At 35.3% G+C, this 22045-nt stretch overlaps 3 protein-coding genes across 3 annotated transcripts in view; 2 read left to right on the top strand and 1 right to left on the bottom strand.

Moving 5' to 3' along the window:
* Nucleotides 1-6086, top strand: part of LOC136252930 (uncharacterized) — a 35486-nt gene extending 29400 nt beyond the window's left edge. The window contains exons 27-29 of the mRNA XM_066045514.1: nt 1489-1557; nt 2096-2311; nt 5911-6086. Of these exons, the coding sequence (XP_065901586.1) occupies nt 1489-1557; nt 2096-2311; nt 5911-5931 (306 nt within the window). The 3' untranslated portion in view covers nt 5932-6086. The remainder of the gene's footprint in view (nt 1-1488; nt 1558-2095; nt 2312-5910) is intronic.
* Nucleotides 6087-10752: 4666 nt separating this feature from the next.
* On the top strand, nt 10753-11121 carry LOC136253528 (fibrinogen-like protein A). The gene has a single exon (XM_066046199.1). It carries the CDS (start codon nt 10753-10755, stop codon nt 11119-11121), a length of 369 nt encoding a protein of 122 aa, XP_065902271.1.
* A 3821-nt stretch (nt 11122-14942) lies between these two features.
* On the bottom strand, nt 14943-21751 carry LOC136252822 (membrane-associated transporter protein-like). The gene is made up of 2 exons (XM_066045398.1): nt 21688-21751; nt 14943-16648 (listed from the first exon to the last, which is right to left on the bottom strand). The coding sequence occupies exon 2, from the start codon at nt 16640-16642 to the stop codon at nt 14966-14968; it is 1677 nt and encodes a 558-aa protein (XP_065901470.1). The 5' UTR covers nt 16643-16648; nt 21688-21751; the 3' UTR covers nt 14943-14965.
* Between the last annotated feature and the right edge of the window lie 294 nt (nt 21752-22045).

Genomic DNA, 22045 nt, shown 5'->3' with positions numbered 1-22045 from the left:
AGTTATTAATGCAGGGGTCTGGGGCACAGCCCCCAGCCACTGATGAATTTGTACATTACTGAAGTGCTTCGAAATTTACTATAGTTTATGCTCTATGAATAATACAAACCATTTACAGTATATATGCTATTTTCAATATATGCTTAGTTTCCTGGTTCCATTTAAGTCCATGTGGTTTATGGGGCTGGTCAGAGTACTGTAGTGATCCAAAATCCCCACAACATTTTGATTTAGGTACTAAAAGTTTCACATTTAAGTTGCAATCTTGTTCTATTAGGATAGTTTTGACTGCTCTATCAGACTACACCTGACTGCTCTATTAGAGTATCTTGATCTTCATTAATGTTTTCCTTGTTGTTCTCCCTTAATCCCTAGTTTCCTAGTACACTGTAGTTATACTGTTATGCTCTATTCCCATGTTTCTATATATTTGTGCAGCTAAACTATGATGGTTTGGTGCTCCTGCTGCAAGCCTGCAAGTTCAAATTTTTAAAGGGGGTTTCCGGAACCTCAAGAAACCCCCTTAAATATGCCCCTGGTATACACACAAATTTTTGAGGGACGTAATTTTTGTGGATTCTGCTGTTGCTTGGCTTTCCATGAAATTTTGATCCTCGAAAAATAACAATTATCAGGGTTAGCTCTATGCTTTGTAATAAGATAAAATGAGTGATCCTCGAAAATAAAACTGCGAAAATCCTGAAATTTGTCCATCCACGAAAGTTACATACCTCAAAAATTTGTGTGTATATAGTATAGAGTTCCATTCAACTAATCTAATGGAACATACACTTAATAGAACATACACTTAATAGAACATTCATCTAATGACGAAATACTCTAATAGAGCAGTCACTTATATTGTTCGGATAATTTGGATAATGGAAGTCCAACTGTACTAAACGAGCTGTTGACAAGTTTTTCGTAAGCCAAAATCAGTTTATCAGTCAAAGAAATACTTATTGCAGATACTTATAGTGGCAAACCACCCATTTTACCTCTGCTTACTGCTAGAAACTGCTACCCCAACATCTTCATATCTAATGCGTGCCTCTAAAAATTATCATTTTGATGTTTGGCAGCAATTACAGTTATTTCTATATTAATAAAGGCTTCAGTATAAAGGCGTAAATGATGAGATATATGTGTAACATTGCCTGAGAGTGATTGTTTGCTATGAGTTATTACTACCAGTTGAAGCTACAATTACCATGCTCCAGGGTGAACCTCTCTGTTTAAAAGTCTGATTCTTCCCCTCTTATACGTACGTGCATGAATGCATCTAACACATAGTATCAGGACATGCATTTATATGTACAATGTTACAAGTACTGTACATTTATAGCAGTAAAAATTTCGTATGTATATACATATACAGCCTGTACATAAGCATATTGTAAGTGCATTCAGATAGTAACTGTTTGTAGATTTATGATTGTATTCGTATAAGACATACATACTTATAAACTAATGTCTGCTTACTTACAGCGCATGATAGAACTGTTATCCTCTCATGACTGTCATGAAGTAATGAGAGAGGCTAGAAGCTCTCACTCAGTAAGTGTCTAATTTGGCATTATTCTTTTTACTTATAGAGTCTATATACTGCATTTATACATGAACAGTGCCACAATGTTATTACTACTACCATTTTTTGCTCAAAATAAGGCCTTTGAATAGTACAGTACTGTAGTGCTATTTGAGAGTGTTCTATGATTATTTTATTACTACATATCCTGTAAGAAACACAGCGTGCTGCTACTTATTTGTTTAATGCACCTAAAACATTGCAGCACAATCAGTTATTCACATTACACCTTTTGTCACACGTTAAGTTTAAAAATATCTGTAATTTCAATTATTTGGTGGCTGTGTATGGCGCCTAATCATTTATTAATTGGAGTAGAGATAAGTGTTGAATTATGAGAGCACTGGTTATCAGTATTTACAAAAGTGCAGTACAGTACTATTCAAGGATGCTCTACAATTACATGCAATTATTCTTGGTATATAGGTAGTATCATAGCATGGTACTACACATTTGAGGGTAAAGTACAATACAATATGAGTGCAAATTTCAATATGCTTTTAATAGGTAAAATTAACAGATGGTGCAACACTGACTGTTAAAATATCAGATTCAAGAAGATGCGATGAATTGAAGGAGCCGTTTCCAGTTAATCCTGTTTATATGCCCATCAAGAGTAAAACAAAGCATAAAGGAGTTGCAAGACCTCTAAGGGAGTTATTACCATCTGTAAATACCGAAGAAAGGAAATTTCAGGAAGACATGTTAGAAAGTTTCAAAGAAGTAAGTTATCTGCTTATAATGAAACTAACTATGGGGCAAACATGCACACATGAAAATTATGTAGGTGGCTAACAACAAAACAGGCAATTGGAATATTAAGGGGCTATCGAAATTTATCATAGATGCTCCTCTGAGTCCCTCACTGTGCGCACTGTGAAAGTAGCTATAAAAGGAAGTGGGCAGAGGAGGAGCTAACCTCCCTCAGAATGATATCTTTGGAGTGGGGCCGAAACTGATATACTCAAATAGAAAATCTTCATTAAAAAGTGTTCCTAGATGAAGCTACCACTTACCTCTCTATTTAAGTGTTGTGTTTCTTTCAAGTGTCTAAATGCTGTTTGGTACGGTTTTAAATGTTAACTGTACAAAGATGTAGTAGCACTAAACATTTTTCCAAGACAGCCTTGTATTGATTGCAAATAGCCTGTTTTAAATGCTGTTGGCTAGATAGGTTTAGTGTTTAGTTGAAATGCCTCAATTTTTAGTTATACTGTATATTGAGACATCATGAAAGCTAAAATGGTTACAGCTTTTAAAGGCCCAGCTGTACTGCTGCCAGAGATTCTGTGATGTGGTCATCTCCCTCACATCAACCACTTTCTCTGTCAAGAGTAGCTATGTGCCTACTTTTTACCACTTATCCTATAATGTGTGACCAGCTCAGCAAAAACCAGCCGTTTTCACACATTCCTCAAATTCCATTTTATTGCATCTATAGTAACAAAAGAATGGAAAGCCAAAGTTCTAGCCTTTTATGATAAATGGTCTTGGAGTTATAGCACTTGACAGTTGGAACTGTAATAAACTCAATTTGTACAGCAACAATACAGGAAATAAATTACAGGCACTTAGATAATCAATCATAACTCACAAATGAAACAAGCTACAGAGATGGGACTTGGCTTGATCTGTGCACCGTGAACTGATGTTTTCACTGTACTTCTCCGTGTTGACAAAGAAGAAGGTGATGGTGAACATTGTTTTCACCACATCATAAATAAATGCTCATAACTCACGTATCCTTTGCTTTGCAAACACGAAACATAGATTTTCTTACTCTCCATGAACAGGCAAATCCAGTGGTGCACAGGTTTTATTGATTTGAGCTTAATTTCAGTGCGTACCAACACAATTAAAGCGTATGTAAATTTTTCATGTAGCATGCATATTTTTACCCAGTGTATTTCAAAACAGTTATATGGCAAAATAAAAATTTGCAAAAACAGCCAGTTTTTGCTCAGCGGGTCACATGTTCTAATCAACTTTTTTTTGCATAATTTTGTTTTTGAGATAAATGCCATTGAAATATATTGGGTAAAAACATGCTTGCTACAGTGGAGAATCAAGTCTCCAAACTAATATGGGGGAGGATGTTTGCATGATGTAAAATCAAACATCCATTGATTTATATTGTGAGCTTTGTTCAATTACTCTAATAAAGCATACACTTCTTGACAAAATACTCTAATTGAGCAGTCACTTCGGTGTTCGGATAATCAAATGTTTAGATAATTGTGGCTCAGATAATCAACTCTCCACTGTACATACATAAATTTACATACATTTTAGTTTCTTCAGTATCAGTGAAGGAAAACATGAATTGGAATATCTAATATACCAATAGATTCGCTTTTTCATGGAGAGTAAGCGTATTTTTGTTTCGTTTCTGTACCATAAAGCAAACATGAGTATTGTGTGTTTGTTTACAATGCGATAAAACATAGCTATATTGTTGCTGTAATTTCTAAGCTTGAACAGCCTTCTTGTTTGATAGCATGGGTATATATTTAGACTAATAACTATACCTAGATGAATGTCCCAGTTGATGGTGAATAGAATGACTGACACAAGTCCCAACTCCATAGTCTGTTGCACTTAAGACTTATGATCGATTAAACAAGCACCTGTAATTGTTTCCATACAGGCACTATACAAATCAATTGTTTTGCTCTTCTTATTGTCTATCGCTATAACTCTGAAAACTCCTACCAGATAAAGCTGAAACTTTAACAGAGCCCATCGGTTTTTCCCTCTGGACAACTAAAAAATCTTAAAATGAAAATGCAAACAGGCCAGGTTTTTGCTCAGCAGGTCACATATAACAGAATAGTTTTGAATACAGCAATGGATAGAATAGTTTTGAATACAGCGATGGATAGAATAGTTTTGAATACAGCGATGGATAGAATAGTTTTGAATACAGTGATGGTACATACGTGTATACCTACGTACTTTGTATATATAAAACTAATACAGTGGAATTTCAGTTATCCAAACACCTTTGTTCTTATGGTCAGCCAAAAAGTGTTCAGATAAGTGAAATTGTTTGAATAGCTGAAGCTCATTGATGATTCACGTACCGAGTTTGCTGTGTATCTGAGGAATATCCAAGCAGTTATGAGCATTTATTCGTGTAAAAAAGATCAAACTTCTGTCACAGCTACAGGGTAAACCGAGTATAGGAATAACTTGAAAATTGGTGTATAGATAGGCTGATCATTGTAGCAGTGCTTTTGATAGTTTGAATAGCAGTAGAGTTATAGTCACAAAGTTATAAAGCAAGAACCAAACAAATGTAAAATTGCTGATTGAGATACTCTAATAGAGCAGTCACCACAGGGTTTAAAAGGTGTACAAAAAATGTCAACAAAAAAAAACCTTACCAGAGTTCAAACCAGGGACCTCCATACCTAACACCTGTATCCTAAACCACTGAACCACTGCTACCTTGGCTGATCACCTCACTTAATTTCTGCTTTATAAATGAAATTTCTAGTTGAAATCTGCTTATAATCAAACGTTTGTAATTTCACAGATCTACCAATAGAAGCACTAGATTGTTCTAGAATATTCTATGTATGTTCTATTAGGAGTCCTCAAAAAAAATGTGCACTCTATTTAGAGTATTACAATAATATTTTCAAATATTGAATTAAATCATGCAATGAAATATATTTATAAGTCTGTCTTCAATAATCATCATTGTATCTGCATAGAAAAGAAGAAGTGTGAGTAAAAACAAACCTCAAAGTCAGCCATAGGCTGGTTTTGGGGCCTTATAAAGTACAAAATAAGTGAAATCCGCACAAAAACAGCTAAGCTGTGAAAAAATGGTGCAGCCTTAAAAGCCTGGGTGAAAAAAGTTGTGAAATCAAAGGTGGCAGCCAAGAAATGGCTGCAATGATGTTAATGTTAAAAAAAAATTAATAATGGCTGTGTGTATTGTTAAAATTTATTAGCATTAACATCATTGCAGCCATTTCTTGGCTGCCACCTTTGATTTCACAACTTTTTTTCACCCAGGCTTTTTAAGGCCGCACCATTTTTTCACAGCCTGGCTGTTTTGTGTGAATTTATATACAGAGCTTTGTTTAATTACTCTAATAGAACAGTCATTTACTCTAATAGTAACAAAATACTGTAGTAGAATAGTCACTTTTGACATTCAGATAATCGAATAACTGAGATTCAGATATCTCCTGTATTGTGACTTTTCAAATTGTTTTGTTTCACATGTTGCACTACTGTATGTATATTACATATTTAACATTTTGTATCATGTTGTTATCTCCTGATTGTATTTTGCTTATGTACTGTAGCAAATTCTCAAGTTTTCATGAACATTGTCTATGACTGGCAATCAAATCACTGATCATGATACTCTCAAGATAACTACAGTACTTATCATCTCATAGTAAATGTGTTTATTTTTTTATATCACTTATTATTTTAATTGTCTACTTTACTTTAATAAAATATCGGAAAGTAATTTAAATTGGAATACACACAGGGTGTGACCATTAACATTTGCAAAGTAATGAGATGGTTATCACACAATGACCAGTATTATTACGTATGTTAGTGTCAGTACAACAAGTTGTGTTATGATGTTCATGCAGAACTGCTGCTGTGTCATGAGCGTAACATCCTAAACATGCATGTCCACTTGCTATACTATATTATAATGACCATTAAAGTATTAACATTGAAGTATTAACTGTCTCATCTCAAGAAACTATGTTGTTCAACAAAGGATATTCTGAATCTCAGGCTATGTGGCTCCTCAGGCATCACTGCAAGTTGACTGCATGTTGTCCAGTCACTAAACCTGATAATTTGGGATCCAGTTTGATGTGTACAGTTCTACTCCCTGCTATATGTACACAGACTTTCAGCAGTCTTCTTTCAGATCCTCAATGGGAGTAACAAACAGCAACATCTCTCAATTTTACCCTGTCACTCATATTCAACATGTATAAATTATGCCTAAAATACTTTTTGAATCACTTATTTGAACATTCAAGATTTCGTTGTATTGTTAGATGCCCCTGTTGTTAATTGATTATTGCATGGCTCATTAGGAAGATTTTCTTTGCATGCTAAGTGTGTGGTTCAGCATCTTATCAGCCTAGCCATTATATTGCTAGATTATCTTGCAGAAGCTGGTTGTTGCATAGGTGAGAGAGACATAGCTGTGTGTGTATGTGACCGAATTTAACAAAACAAGGCTTCCACACTTATAACTTTGAAAGACCATAACTCATGATCAGTGTAGGAGTATACTATCATTTTCAAAATTTTAATTTTTTACCTTTCATTTCATGATGTTATATATGGAAGAATTGTGTCAAAATTGAAATTTTAAATGCTGGATAGTGTTAATTATGCTACAAAGCATGCATCCCTTTGTCCCCAGGCCACCCTTTTGTGTCCCGTTTCTTTCTCAACTATCATTTATACTGCATAGGAGGTGTTGATTCACAATAATGTGTCATGGTTAAATTGTGTGTGTAGGCCTGCATCAAATATGCCAGCATAATAAAAGCATATTTGGTGGATATTTCAACTGGAGCTTAATCCCAATACTCCCCAATAGAGCAGTCAGTGGAAGCTGCAAACTATACAATAGGGCACTCAAATGTATTGTACAAAGCTCCTTTGATTGATATACTCTCCAACAGAAGTTACTTTATTTACTCTAATGTATATATGTGAAAATTCTTGAAAGTATAATGCATTTTTGGCGAAATTTTGAACATCAGACCTAACAGTGTATAATTATAATATACGTACATGTTTCAGCTGAAACACTATTGGACATTAGTATTAGCTATACTATTGATAAGCTGACTGAAGTATAGCTAAATCACTGCAGGTATCCGTTGTTTCATTGGAATCATTGCTATGATCCCTACTCAAGCGTATAATTATTTCAAATAATTATTATAGTTATCACATCATAGCAAAAAAAATTAACACCATGCAGTTTAAATGATTCAGTGTGTACAGATCATTTACAAAGGATTTCAGAACTGCATGGTGATGATAAGTCTATTTTCTGACACTGAGTCATATTATTATACCGCAATATTGCTATTACCATGATCACAAGAGGTAGCTGTGAATGTGTAGTGGAAGGGAATAATAAGCCTTGCACTGAGCATCACTGCATGTGCACAACTGCAAAGTATCTATATCTATAACAATCCAGGAGTCCTACTGAAATGATATATGCTGCAACTGCTGACTATTGTGGAGCAGCTACTGTATGTGTAAACAGTGTAACCGTAGTAATAATAATAATAGTATAACTAGCTAATTTATAGGTCGATGGTCCCTAGTATAGTGCGTCCTATCAATATGTACGTTATCTTGAAATAATTATCTGGAATGTTAACAATCTAGCTAATTTTATCTACATAGTTTACAGTTAGATTGCTTTTGTAAAAGAATAAATATAGTATAAGGTGAAACTGTTGTTATATTATTTTTGGAAATGCAACATTCCAGCTGACTATATACGTTATAATAGTGAAATATGCCACAATAATAAAACATGGCTATACCGGTTGAAGTCATGATCACTTATTGTACCTAAAACCATAAAGTTGTTTCAATAAGTGCATGGCTCCACAGTGCATGAGTAACTATCTAATGCTTGTATATTATAGTGCCTGTCTCAAACACAAGATCCTTAATGTCCTTTATCACAAATGATACATTGTTTTTCTCCTTCCATGCATATGGTTGGATAGTCCTGACACAATAGCTATCAACAGCTGCTGTGATCTCACTGGCTTTACACTCCGTAAAACACCTTCTGGTGTCTATCAAATGTGTGTGTACTCGTGGATCTCCTTTCACTAATTGATACATGAACACTACTGATGAAGGATAAACTGTGGTACTGAGAAGCAGGAAGGGTAGTACATTGGAAATTATATCCAATACAAAGTAGCTGCAGGATTTGAGACCTAATAAGGATTTCTACATGGTATGCTCTAGAAGTGATTAATTTTTAACCACAAACTGACTGATGGAAGATACCAAAGAAAGAATGGCAAGATCTGGTCCTCCACTATATACAATTAGTTTGGTGCCAGCCACTGACTGTTGAAGGCATGCAGGGTACTGATTGATTCGCTTATACTGCCTTATAGCCTGGATGAAAATTAGCACTTTTGACAACACAAAATAACAAGTGGAGCACAGGTAACTGTACCTCTTTCTGACAGCAATTCAATAAATTAATGTCAAATGATTGTTTTACATAGTCAATTACTCAAAGCAAGAGAGAATATACATTAGAGAATCTATTATTTTTCCAACAGTTGCAAAATGAAAGATTCACTCTATGCATTCAGTTGTGACAGATACAACACTACACATATCACTATACACACCACATGTTGTATGACACTCATTAGCTTTTGTATTTGTGACAACGTACATTTTAATTACTATATAGCATGTGTGAGTCAGTGTGACCAAATCTCATTAAATCCTTTAGGCATTTAAGTTTTAACATTGAATGTCTGCTGATTGGTAGAATCAGTTATAGTTATTACTGAACAGTGCCTTCTGTCAGCACCGTGTATATTATAATGTTGAAATTATAATTGTTTCATATTATGACCATAATAGGTAGCTATCACACTGATATGAAATAGTAACCATGAAACATACTAGCTACATAATATTATTACACACTCAATAGTTGATATCCACTAATAGGGATGCGGCGATTATGCTGGCATAATTTCGGGCATAATAGGTATGTGTGGAAATCAGGAATTATGCTAGCATTTTGAGGTGATTATAAAGCTTTAACAGTAGGAAAATCTGCAGATTGCACAATTCCGTTAAAAAAGATCGAGATACTCTAATAGAGCAGTCAGAAACTCTAATAGAACAGTCATTGAATATTATTTACTCTAATAAAGCAGTCATATTGAAATGAAATTCTCTAATACAGTAACCAGCTAAAGAATTCAAGACTATTTGAAGCCTAAACATCAATGAAAATGGTCTGATACAGTAATAAACTGGCATTATTAGCCAATTATGGTGGCATAATTTTGGGAATAATGGGCAATTCTCAAAAGCATAATAGGTGATTTTTTTAGCACTGCTGAAAAGCATAATGCTCAATTTTTGGAGCATAATAGCCTCATGCCTATCCACTAACCAACTGTTTAGAAAGATAGCTACTTGCCTTAAACATTAGATTATGAATGTAAGTTGGTTATGTTGTAACCAGTCAATTTACCTACCAACATCATTTTTATTACACACATGCATGGAGTAATAAATAAAGTCAAACAAGCTGTGCAAACTAACAAATCCATAATATGTTGAGTGTTGATGGGCAATGATGGCACAAGCTTTCATAACTAGTAATTGTTCCGTGTTGTGGCTAATAGACTGTAAGTATATTTATAGGCATCATGAACATGACCTCCTAATATAGTAACTAACTGACCAGATGTCTAACCATAATGTGATTGTTTATAACAAGAGTACTATGACCAATTAAGGAAAACTGTACTAAAAACATTACTTAATTTGGCAACATTACACACAACATGCAGTACTGACACTACACATTTGTTATAAATAGCTACTGCAACTTGGCTTGACATGAAGAAGAGGAAAGACAAAGAAGAAATATCAAACTTCAGAGAAGAAAACAACAGGAGTAGGATCCTGACAAGTTGCATAGTAGAACTTATTGGACTATAGCTCAATAACAAGCTTCTAGTAACTGTCTTCATTCTACTCTAACTGATCTACCAGACATTATCACCTACAACAACAGTTATGAACATCATTACACAACTTGTCATACTGACACTGTCACTACCACTGGTTGGGGCTAACCCTCTCAACCATTGGTCTGCTGGTCCATTTAGTGTACCAATCAAGACTTGCTGTGATCTTAGGGTTTTTCCACCTAATAGGGTGTCATCTGGTGTGTACAAGATGAGTAATAATCTGGGAATATTTACTACTACTAATGTCTACTGTGATATGAGTGTCAATGGTGGTGGAGGATGGATTGTGATACAGAGGAACAGGGTAAATAGTGCACTGAGTTTTGGAGAGAATATGAAGATGGATTTGGAGACCTCAATAAAGATTTCTGGGCTGGACTTAAACTGATGAATACTTTAACACAAACTGGCCAATGGGAAATGAGAGTGGATTATCAATTCAATAACAAGACCTGGTCACATTACCACTACAATCAGTTCAGTGTAGGAAGTGCCAGTGAAGGATACCCACTGACTGTTGGAGGGTTTACTGGAGAAGGTACTGATTGGTTTGCCCATCATAATACAATGAAGTTCAGTACCCCAGATAATGACAATGATCATTGGAACAGTGATACCTGTGCAGCTGCCTGGAAGAGTGGATGGTGGTACAAGATTTGCTACCATATCAATGCTAACACACAACCACCTTACTACCATCATCCTAACATCGCAATCTTTGTGGAAATGAAGATCCGTCCACGGAATTGTGTCTAATTCATACTCACTCTTCATTGAGACAGATACAATTAACACTACACATATTGCTATACACACCACATGTTGTATGACACTCATTAGCTTTTGCACTTTTAATGTTATGTGCGTAATCTAGCTAGCAATAGCTTTCAATTGTTTGTAAAATAAAGAATCAAATCTCATAATCTTATAGCAAACTTTATATGGGCACGCAGTTGTAACATCTTAACACATGCACAGCATGATACTGTATGTTGTACATATATATTGCACACAATGATTAAAAACAATACTTTCATTACCAATCAGGGAAAGATAACAATACTCTATAGCTATAACAACTTAGTGCATCCTACAAGAGTCTGATTTTATTTGAAAAGCATTTTTGCTATATTATACAGTATACTATGTACCATACTGTTGATATAGTTACATTGACACTATAATAGGGAGCTAAAAATATCTTGGGGGGGAATAACTAAACAACAAAAATAGCTAAACAATATAGATGAAGTTATTGTAGTGTGGATATACAGAAAAGTTCAATTTGAAATGATTCCATCAAAATTTATCATAAAAATATTAATTTTACAGGACAAAATCACTTTCATGGAAACTTTTTTGTATATCTAACAGCTAATCTTGTGTGCAAATCATCACAAAAATCACCAATATTAATAATATTATTGTAAAAAATTCCAAAGCTTGATTTTTGGTCAGTGTAGGGATCGGTTATCAATTATTCAGAAAGAGGGTGTGCATCAAGCATAAAATATCATGGTATGACTTGTTTATTTTGTATATATGGATTTCTGTAGAGTACCTTGCAAATTTCTGCATATGTACAGTCACAAAGAAACCCCACACTTGTCCACATGCACAGCGATGCACTATATCTATAAGTGTTTGAAAAGCCAGCTTTTAAGTGAAAAGAGGATTTTGGTTTTCAATTACAAATGTTTGAGCACAGGTAGAGATTTCTGCTCCTTTCGGTTTGTTTTTTTTACTGTAAGTTTACAGGTGAAGTATAGCCCATAAGCTTTGAAGCACAATAATAGCTGTTGAGCAAGAGCTGTATACTGTGAAACAAATAATTATAGTAAATTAAAACATGTATGCAAGTTATACATTCATTCCTCAGGGGAGGTACTATAGAGATGGTATATTATGTACCACTTAAGGAAGAAAATGCTTTATATAGCTCTCACACGACAGTCATGTCTACTCTAATAAAATATCCAGAAATCTTCATTCCTAAACTTTGTATCTAAGCAGTGGTTCAGTAACACCAGGGTATTGACCTGACAGTCACGTTACGCTCACTAAATTGATTTTTACGAGCTATAGGAAGGGCAAAATAATTCCAAACAGCAAATCAAACAGTAGAATAAATGACGATACTGAATGTATAGTATGCTTTAATAATCACGTGGTATTTATTCTTTACCACTCCATGAGTTTAATTGTGGGACTTACAATGATGTTCATAACTGTTGTTGTAGGTGATAATGTCTGGTAGATCAGTGAATAGAATGAAGACAGTTACTAGAAGCTTGTTATTGAGCTATAGTCCAATAAGCTGTACAACTTGTCAAGATCCTGCTCCGGGCCTCTTTCCCTCTGGAGTTTCATTTTTAGTATAAATACGTATATAGTGTACTGTTGTGTAGAATATTGATAGCTTCATGGTGAGTATCATAATTGTGTGTAAGGTAAAAAAGATCCGTGATAGAGCGAGCAAGGCAAGATTCAAATGAAAAGTTCTTTGCATACTCAGGCATATAATGTGTGAAATCTGCAGCACCTTCCACTGTGTATGCATGAATATACGTAGAGCTACAATATTATTGTCATGAGCTTGAACACCTTAAACAAGCATGTCCATAACACAGTTATTATCCTATGTACATTATGGTGAGAGAATGATCATGGTCAGAGTTTACTTTGCCTTAGTCCACCTAAATGTGAGGCTCTGTGCATCACAAACAAGTGTTCTCCAATTACTGCTACTTACTCTGAGAATCAGTGGTTAGGCATGAGGCTATTACGCTTCAAAAATTGAACATTATGCTTTTGAGCAGTACTCAAAAAAATAATCACCTATTACGCTTTTGAGAATTGCCCAAAATTATGCTACCATAATTGGCTAATATTGCCCGAAATACTAAATTAATTACCATGGCATGTCTGCTTATGGTGGTGGAGGATAAATTGTCAATTTGCAAGAAATGTTAGCTGAGTTTCAGCAAAAATATGATGAATTTGAATGAAGACTGCCAGCACCTCAATAAAGATGTTTGGGCTGGACTTCACTGATGCAATTATACCTTAACACAAACTGGCCAATGGTGATGAAGGCGGATTATCAATAGGAAATCCTATGTTCATTACAATCTGTAAAAAGTGCCAGTGAAAAACAGTGTATATACATAGGGAGGAGGGTTCACTGCATGGTAGATAAATTTGATTACCAACAATGCACACGGTGCAAAGTTTAGTGCCACACATCTAAATAATGACATGACGGATACAATGGTAACTGTGCAGCCACCTCAAAGAATGATGGTGCATGGCACAAAGATCTGTTATGTTATCAATGCTAGTACACAACCACTTTACTATTATATCATTGTCCTAACATTGCTATCTTCATAGATATAGAAATCCTCATCCCAAGGATCGTGTCTGACCTGGACCCATTATTATTGTTATTATATACTAGCAATTCTTTTGTGACAAATTATACCATACTACACATTAGCTGTATGTTGTATGACACTCATTAGATTTCATGTTTGTACCCATGGTATTCTGTAATCTCTGTACCTATAATAATTTATTATGTTGTGAGATTGTCATTAGCAATTAACAAAATGTGTTCATCCATAATATATAATAAGAATGAATCTTCAAGATGCGGCGGCATAAGTTTCACCATTAGGACTGCCCTACAAGAGACTAAAGTCAGAACATTTGTTTCATACATACTATACTATATTGTAATTTGCTTCTCTTCATTGTAAAATACTTTTGTTTGTAAAATTGTACAAAATTCTTACCCAAACAATTTTGCAAAAGATTGGGATGCTCAGAACAGTCATTCACATAAATCATACAAAAATATATTTATACAAAATTTGAACTGTGGTATGCATGTACACGCATGCTATTGAAACATACATAATGCATGCAACTTTAATGTGTTTTGTTTACAGTTTGGTATTAGTTGGCCTTAGCAATGACGAAATGTATTTTGGTTGTAATCTAGGTGTGCAAAGGCCACACAGCACTCAATGGTCATAGGAAGGCACTCGATATGAAGTATATACTATGTACGTACATGAATTACCCCTGTAGACAGAAAAGTCCTATGCGCCATTTATGACTGCAGACAAGGCTACTGACTTGCATAGTCTATCTGGTATTTTGGTCATGCTAAAAGTGAAATTGTGTCATTGCAGTGCACCTACCTCAGCTCCCAGAAGCATTGGATTATGCATGGAGCTCAGTAGCATTACTTTAGCTGTTCACTAAACATGTTTGCTTATAATACGATGGATTGGGCAACACTAGAGCAACTAAAAAGTCTAACAATAAAATCACTTTGCTAACCATGTCACATAGCTCTGCAAGTTCAGTAATAATGTATGTATACAAGAAAATATTTCATTTAACTAAATACACAGATGAATTTTTATTAGTTTTGGTGGCAGTATGTGATACAGAATTATGAAGTTGTACAATAAAATAAATACATACATTCCAAAATACATGCACGCACGCACGCATGCACGCACGCACGCATGCACGCACACACACACACACACACACATATGCACATTGACACAAGCTGCAGTATAAGCTATATGGTTTCATCTAATTCATCATCAAAGTCTTCAATTACACACTGTAAAGCTAAAGGGTTTGATACACCCAAAAGTAGTCTGTCATTTGTGGTCTGACAAGAAGCATCAACCATCTTTGAACCTATCTGTACTTTTTTACTACTATCAGATGGTACAGTTACAAAACCAGCCGATACAGCACCCAAAAATGAAGTCACACAAGTTAATATCATCACAGCTTCAGCACTACCATATAAATTAATGAGGGGTCCATTAACAATCAGTGCAAAGGCCTGACCCATGAATAGAGCAATACACAGTATAGCACATGCTCTTCCAGTCAAGTTAGTACTAGGGTATGGCCATGTTTTTCTTAACAGTAATCCTTTAGTTTTGTAAATTGATACTAATATGAACGGAATAGCCAATATCACAATTGCTGAAATGTAAATCGCTGGAGCAAGCACTGCTGCAACTACAGCATTGTGACTAATAATCAGTACACCACTTTGTAGCATTAATAGAATGTATGATGTCACAAGCACAAGTCTCATACCAGCTAGCCTTATGATGGGTCCAAGTAGCAAAGACACCAGCAGAGCAACAATGGCAGCAATTCCCAGAACTAGTGATCCAAATGCTATACCATCAGTGTAGTTCTTGTAAGCTGTAGAATTATCAGGAGCATCAACGTCACCATCATAAACAACCTCTGCCATGTAAGTGGTGAAGAAGTATGCTTGCGTAGACAAACCAACCAAAGAAAAGAAAAATGCTATGCATAAGATGATCATTGACAGAGACATGTACTTCATAAAAATGAAATTACCCTTGATTGAATTAAACAAGTTTCCAAAACAAAAGCAATATTTTGATCCATTTTCAACAGTTACAATATCGTAGTACTCTGAACAATTCCCTTTTTCATCAATAGACATGGTGTCTATGCTTATGCCTAATGATGAGCTACTAAAATCTGTTTGAGTTCCTTTAGAATGTTCATCTAGAAGATTAAGCTCCACATCATCATTGAGTTTACGTGGGTTTTGTTCCTTTACACTACATAGTGTTAGAATAGTACACAAAATTACTAAGAAACAGGTCACAATGCAGACAAACTGGACTTGAAAACTGAAATCATTTGAGGAAGTGAAAATGGACGACCATTTTACAGATCCAATGCCAAATCCTATAGCAGCTCCTATACAGACACATATCGAGTATATAATGTTTCCAGTTTTTGTTTTATTTTGTGGTACCACATCAAGAAGGTAGGCTCTTACAGGAACTTGAAGGGACCCAGCACTAAAGTCACTAAAGAAAGTAGCAATAACAATTAATACAATAAGAACTGCTTCTTGTAGGTCTTGTTGGTTAATCAAATCTGCTATATCTTCAGTGAACGGAAACAACAATAGACCAATCAGACAAGTGATTGTTAGTGCTAATATAAATGGCCTTCGTCTTCCCCAGAAACACTGACACTGGTCACTAGCTGTTCCCATGTAACCTTGAAAAATCATTCCCATAAAAGGACTGATGGATATCAGCATTGCTCCATATATGTGTGATATTCCACTGTCAAAAATTGCTGGTACAAAATAGGCTCCCTCCACAGCATACACCAAATCAATGCAACCAGACATTGCATTTAAGGCAAATAGCCGAAGTATTGACAATTGTTTGTAAGTCATTTCTATCTACCTGTGAAAAAAGGTATTAATACTGCAAGGATCTACATACTTAAATCCAATTACAATATGCAAAATCATATGCAACTTAAATACATGTGTTATACCATAATGGTAGAACTGTTTAGGAGAGATCCTCCCAAAATGTAAGGCACCTGCAAACTGCTGCCTTTAAAAACTACCATAGAAATATCAGAAACGACAAAAACCTTCTTTACAATGCCAAATATAACATTAAAAACAAGAAAACCATTACAGAGCACAAATACTGAATCTCATTTCCCAATTTTTAAACTGCCTGCTCATTCATTGCTGACTACATTTCCAACGTTAAAGGATAATGTATTTAAGTCATATTACCTAACTCACATACATAGGGTGTGCCTATTAGAGGTTCTGAAATTTTTCTGCTCTCTGCGCCTTGCCTTTCCTTTAATCTTCTACCAGCATTGGTACCTGCCCTACTTGCAGGACCATGTCCACATTAACTAAAAGTCACAAGCATTAAATATCAGCACCATATACTCATACAGCACACAGGGTGATATCACTTTTAGTGCATGAGCCCATAAGTAATAAACTAAAATGCTGTGATCATAGCAGTACTGCATGTACTGTATCTAAGCTGCTAAGTTTATATCCACACAAAAAGCCAAGCTGTGAAAAAAAATGGTGCGACCTTGAAAAACCTGGGTGAAAAAACTTTCCAAGAAATGGCTGCAATGATATGTTAATGCTAATAAGTTTTAACAATGTACACAGCCTTTATTACAGTAACATTAACACCATTGCAGCGGCAATGCAGCCATTTTTGGTGGCCACCTTTGATGTCACAACTTTTCACCCAGGAATTTTAAGGCCACACCACTTTTTCACAGCTTGGCTGTTTTTGTGTGGATTTCACTTCTTTTTGTACTTTATAAGGCCCCAAAACCAGCCTACAGCTGACCTTGGGGTTTGTTTTTCTATACAGACACAATGATGATTATTGAAGACAGACTTATAAATGTATTTTATTGTATTGCATGATTTACTTTGATATTTGGTAATAATATTGTAATACTCTATTAAATAGAGTGCACATTTTTTGAGGACTTCTAATAGAACATACATAGAATGTTGTAGAACAATCTAGTACTTCTATTGGTAGATCTATGAAATTACAAACGTTTATTTGTAAGTAGATTTAAACTACAATTTTCATTTATAAAGCAGAAATTAAGTGAGGTGATCAGCCAATGGTTAAGGATGTGGGTGTTAGGTATGGAGGTCCCTGGTTTGAACTCTGGTAAGTTATTTTTATGCATTATTTTACCCCACGGTGACTGCTCTATTAGAGTATCTCGATCCCACGATTTTATACTTGTTTGGCTTTGCTTTATAACTTTGTAGCAACTTTATTGTTATTCAAACTGTCAAAAGGCACTGCTACGATGGTCAGCATATGTATACACCAATTTTCAAATTATTCCCACATTCGGTTTACCCTGTAGCCATAACAAAAGATTGATCACTTTTACGTGAATAAACACTCATAACTCCTCGGATTCACAGCAAACTTGGTACATGAATTCACCTTTATATGCTCGTTATTTGTGCCAAAGATTGAGGAAATCAAATTACATGTTTACGTTTTACAGCAATTTTTGCAAAGTGTGTGAAAAGAAATCGAAGCCCCTGTACAGCAAAAAAAATAAGAAAGTAAATCGAAACTTTGAACACCATATCTCACAAATGGCCATTGCAAATTTAATCAAATTTGCTGTGTGGCCTACCTTACTTGGCGGACAGCTATACTACAAAAATGGTGTGCTTTGGAGAAGTGGCCATGGAACAATACACATGTGAAAAAGCTGTTTTCTTTCTACCTGTTAATACGCTCATGGTGTGGCACACCAGCTTTCTTGGCCAACCATGTGTCTTGATAGTAAATGTAAACATGATACAGTAGAACAGTTCTATGACATAATAAAACTATGTGCTAATATGTCTACTCATAGGCAGTGGAAACAGGGGAGACAGCCCCCCATCATGTTTATTGGACAATGCTTGCAAGAAAAGATCGATATATATATACTCTAACAGAGCCATCAACCACTCTAATAGAACAGTCACTTTTACATTTCCTTTAAAATCTGTAATTAAGTAGCTACTTGATTTATTTAGTAAAATAGTCTAAAATCCTCTCTCATATCTTTTAAAATATGATTTTTTCCTGGAGAAAAGCCCCCCAGACTCCCATAAGCAACATCCATATCTGTCTTGGCCCCCTCGCTCTTTGACCTGCTCCACCACCCCTGTGTCTACTTATAGCCCTTTTTACACCAAACAATAATACTGACCTAAATGAATGCAAGTATGTGACAGTAAAGGTCGCTCCATGCAAAATTAGTTCTGATTATATAAAAAGGTGACATTTCATAAGCTGAACTAGTACAGCACTAACATCAGATATTACAGCCCATTATGCACAGTCCCTGAAACACATAGAACAGTACAAGTTGGTCATTCAATCATGACACAGCTAAAAGATGGCTGAGCTGCAAGCAGTGAGTGTGCGTGCATCGAAGCCTTCAAAAAGTTGGTCTGGTGTTGGGTGATATTGCCCTTTTGATAGTCTAGATAATTATTTTAAAAATAATCTCGATATCTGTACAATGTATCCACCGGATGCAAACAAGGCCTCTATCAATCATGATGGTTGTTTTATTTGCCAACAAACTCAAATTCTTAGTATGCTATATAATATGTGACAAACTATAATGAGCAGGGTATAAAAATTAATCTATCCAGGTAGCAGCTGCACTATTGTCATGTTCCACCTGCCTACTCTAACAAAACTGATTTTTGTTAATTGACAAGATGTAAAATGGATTAGTGACAAATATATAATATGTAGATTAATTGATTAATCGATTACTTGCCAGCACTATAGTATGTTCAGGTTGAGCTGAATCCTGAAAAACAGCTAAAAATTAAAAATGGATTTTTTCTCAACAGAGTTAACATTTCAGCCAACCAGATGATTATTGGTAACAGCAAAGGTGCCAACAACAGACATGTACGATTTGGCTCCATTACAAGTTCGGGAAAGAGCTGTAATGGACACTGTACTTATATGGCTTCCCCATAGGAAATGTATTGTGAAAATTTTGATTGGCCGTAAATATTATGTCAAACATTTGAACAAAAAGATTTCGAAATATTTTTAGCGGATCAAGCAGTACTACAAATGAGTCAAATTTCAAGATCATGTGTAATTGTATCCATGAGTTATTAAATGTTTTTGAGGATTCAGCTCAACGTGAACATACTTTAACAGTTACAACACAATTTTATTGAGGCACCATTTAATGAAACTTAATAATTATTGATTCTACAGTTACATCATGCAATCTAACTTTATAGAGGGGTGGATATAGGCAATGGAGAACCAAATAGGGATGTTTTTTCCCACCTCATATTTTACTTTCCAGCAATTCATTTTTCACCTACTGTATTATGCTCCATGTTTTGCTCAACAATTACTCAGCATTAAACTTTTAATTGACTATTTCTAAGTGCAAAGCTACAATTTTACCTTAAAGTGACTGTTCTGTTAGAATATCTCGATCTGCACTTGCTCTTACCATATATAGCAAGAAGCTAGCTATATATTGCTTAACAGCTGTTCTATTAGGATATATTGATCACCACTTACTTTACCCATAACAATTAGATATGTATTGTTGATAATTTATCGCATGTGACTGTTCTGTAAGAGTATCTTGATCTTTAGTGCAAAGTTTATGTCCACTTCACAAAAATTGCACCTAATATGCTAGCATTTTGCTCATTGCTTTTACCCACCCATTACAGTAAACCCTCAGTTATCCAAACTCCAATGTGTCTTAGGCAATGGTAAAAATGCTCAGATAAGTGATTAAAGTGAATACATCAGATAACTAAAGCCCATACATTCATATACAGAGCTCTGTTGAAATACTCTAATAGAACATACACCTGTACTCAAAATACCCTAATAGAACAGTACATAAACGAGGGTACGGATAAATGAGCTGTATGCCAAAAAATTTTCCAGTGAAATCAACAAATACTCTCAAAGCAAAATGGCTTACAATGCATTGCATCATTTGGCAAACCATCACTATCAGAAACTTACACATTAATGAACAAAAATTTTAAAAATCGCAGACAACCACTAAGGTGTACATAGCTCCATACATTTCATCTGATAAAGGAAAACCTCTACTGTGTATTGTCCTGAAATACTTGGTCTCAAAATATCCATTACCGAGACTGAGATCTTCTGCATGCAATGGAAAATTCAAGGGGTGCGTTGCATTTAGGAAGCATTTTATGCCAAGCTTGTCTTTACACTAAGTATTGGCCACTGCACAAACCCAGGTATCTGCAGTATTTTAGAGACTTGAGGAATTCACCCTTAGTACCATTCTGAAGGTCTCTAAATAGTGCAGACATGATACCCAGATATGTGTAATAACTGATTTAGACTATGGTTTGTGCAACTCTGGTCTCGTCAGTAATGACAGTTTTCTGATTGAATTAGTAGTGCCCCTTAGCATATGCCTTCTAATGACACTTGCATGCTTTAGTGAAGATTTCTGAGGTTGGCCTGGAATCCAGTAAAGCACATGACACACGTAACAAAAATTTTCACCACAAATAACCAACCACCCCCCACAGATATCTATTGGATTTTTATTAAATACCTCATTAAATTTTAAAGCATACTATGCATGACACAATCTAAAGGGAAGATTTTATGTCAATCTCTGCTTTATGGAAAATTTTATGACAAACAAACCCAATGTACACAGTCTCTAGTGTCATTCATGATTTTATGCTAACCCCACACATTACTTAGTAGAACAATACCACTATTTCTATATATGAAACAAGAACAAGCTGTGTTCTGGATAACCATGGTAACAAAATATGTGCGAGTGTAGTTTGCCTGTGCTACAAACAATGTGTATCATTTAGACCCACTCGAAGACCCACTATTGCTTCATCAGAAAACGTACCAAATGATCAACTGAAGCTCCCCCAGCTAGGCCGACGTGATAGTTTACGATAAAGCACGGAGAATATACTATGCCGGTGGCTGCGTGTGCTTGGAGACCGTCGTCAAGGAAACTTTCTAAGTGTGATGACAGATACTTGACAAGAACAGTATCAGCTCGAAGCTATGACGGGCTATGAGGTATGCCAGGGGCGTATGTAGGGGAATTTCTCCAGATCTGAATTTTTTTATTGTAGGCTTGCAACAGCAGCAACCAGCAGCACAATGTACAGTTAAAATGGGACCAGGCAGAGTCAAGGGCGGTTCTATAGGGGAGTTCTGAGGTTTTCAGAAACCAGTCACGTTCAGATCGAGATACT

The sequence above is a fragment of the Dysidea avara genome, chromosome 4 (assembly GCF_963678975.1).
Source record: "Dysidea avara chromosome 4, odDysAvar1.4, whole genome shotgun sequence".
NCBI lineage: Eukaryota > Metazoa > Porifera > Demospongiae > Dictyoceratida > Dysideidae > Dysidea > Dysidea avara.
This window is presented reverse-complemented; position numbering and strand designations above follow the sequence as displayed.

Coding starts and splice junctions, on each gene's coding strand:
- LOC136252822 (XM_066045398.1), bottom strand. CDS start 16,642: ATGACTTACAAACAATTGTCAATACTTCGGCTATTTGCCTTAAATGCA.
- LOC136253528 (XM_066046199.1), top strand. CDS start 10,753: ATGAATACTTTAACACAAACTGGCCAATGGGAAATGAGAGTGGATTAT.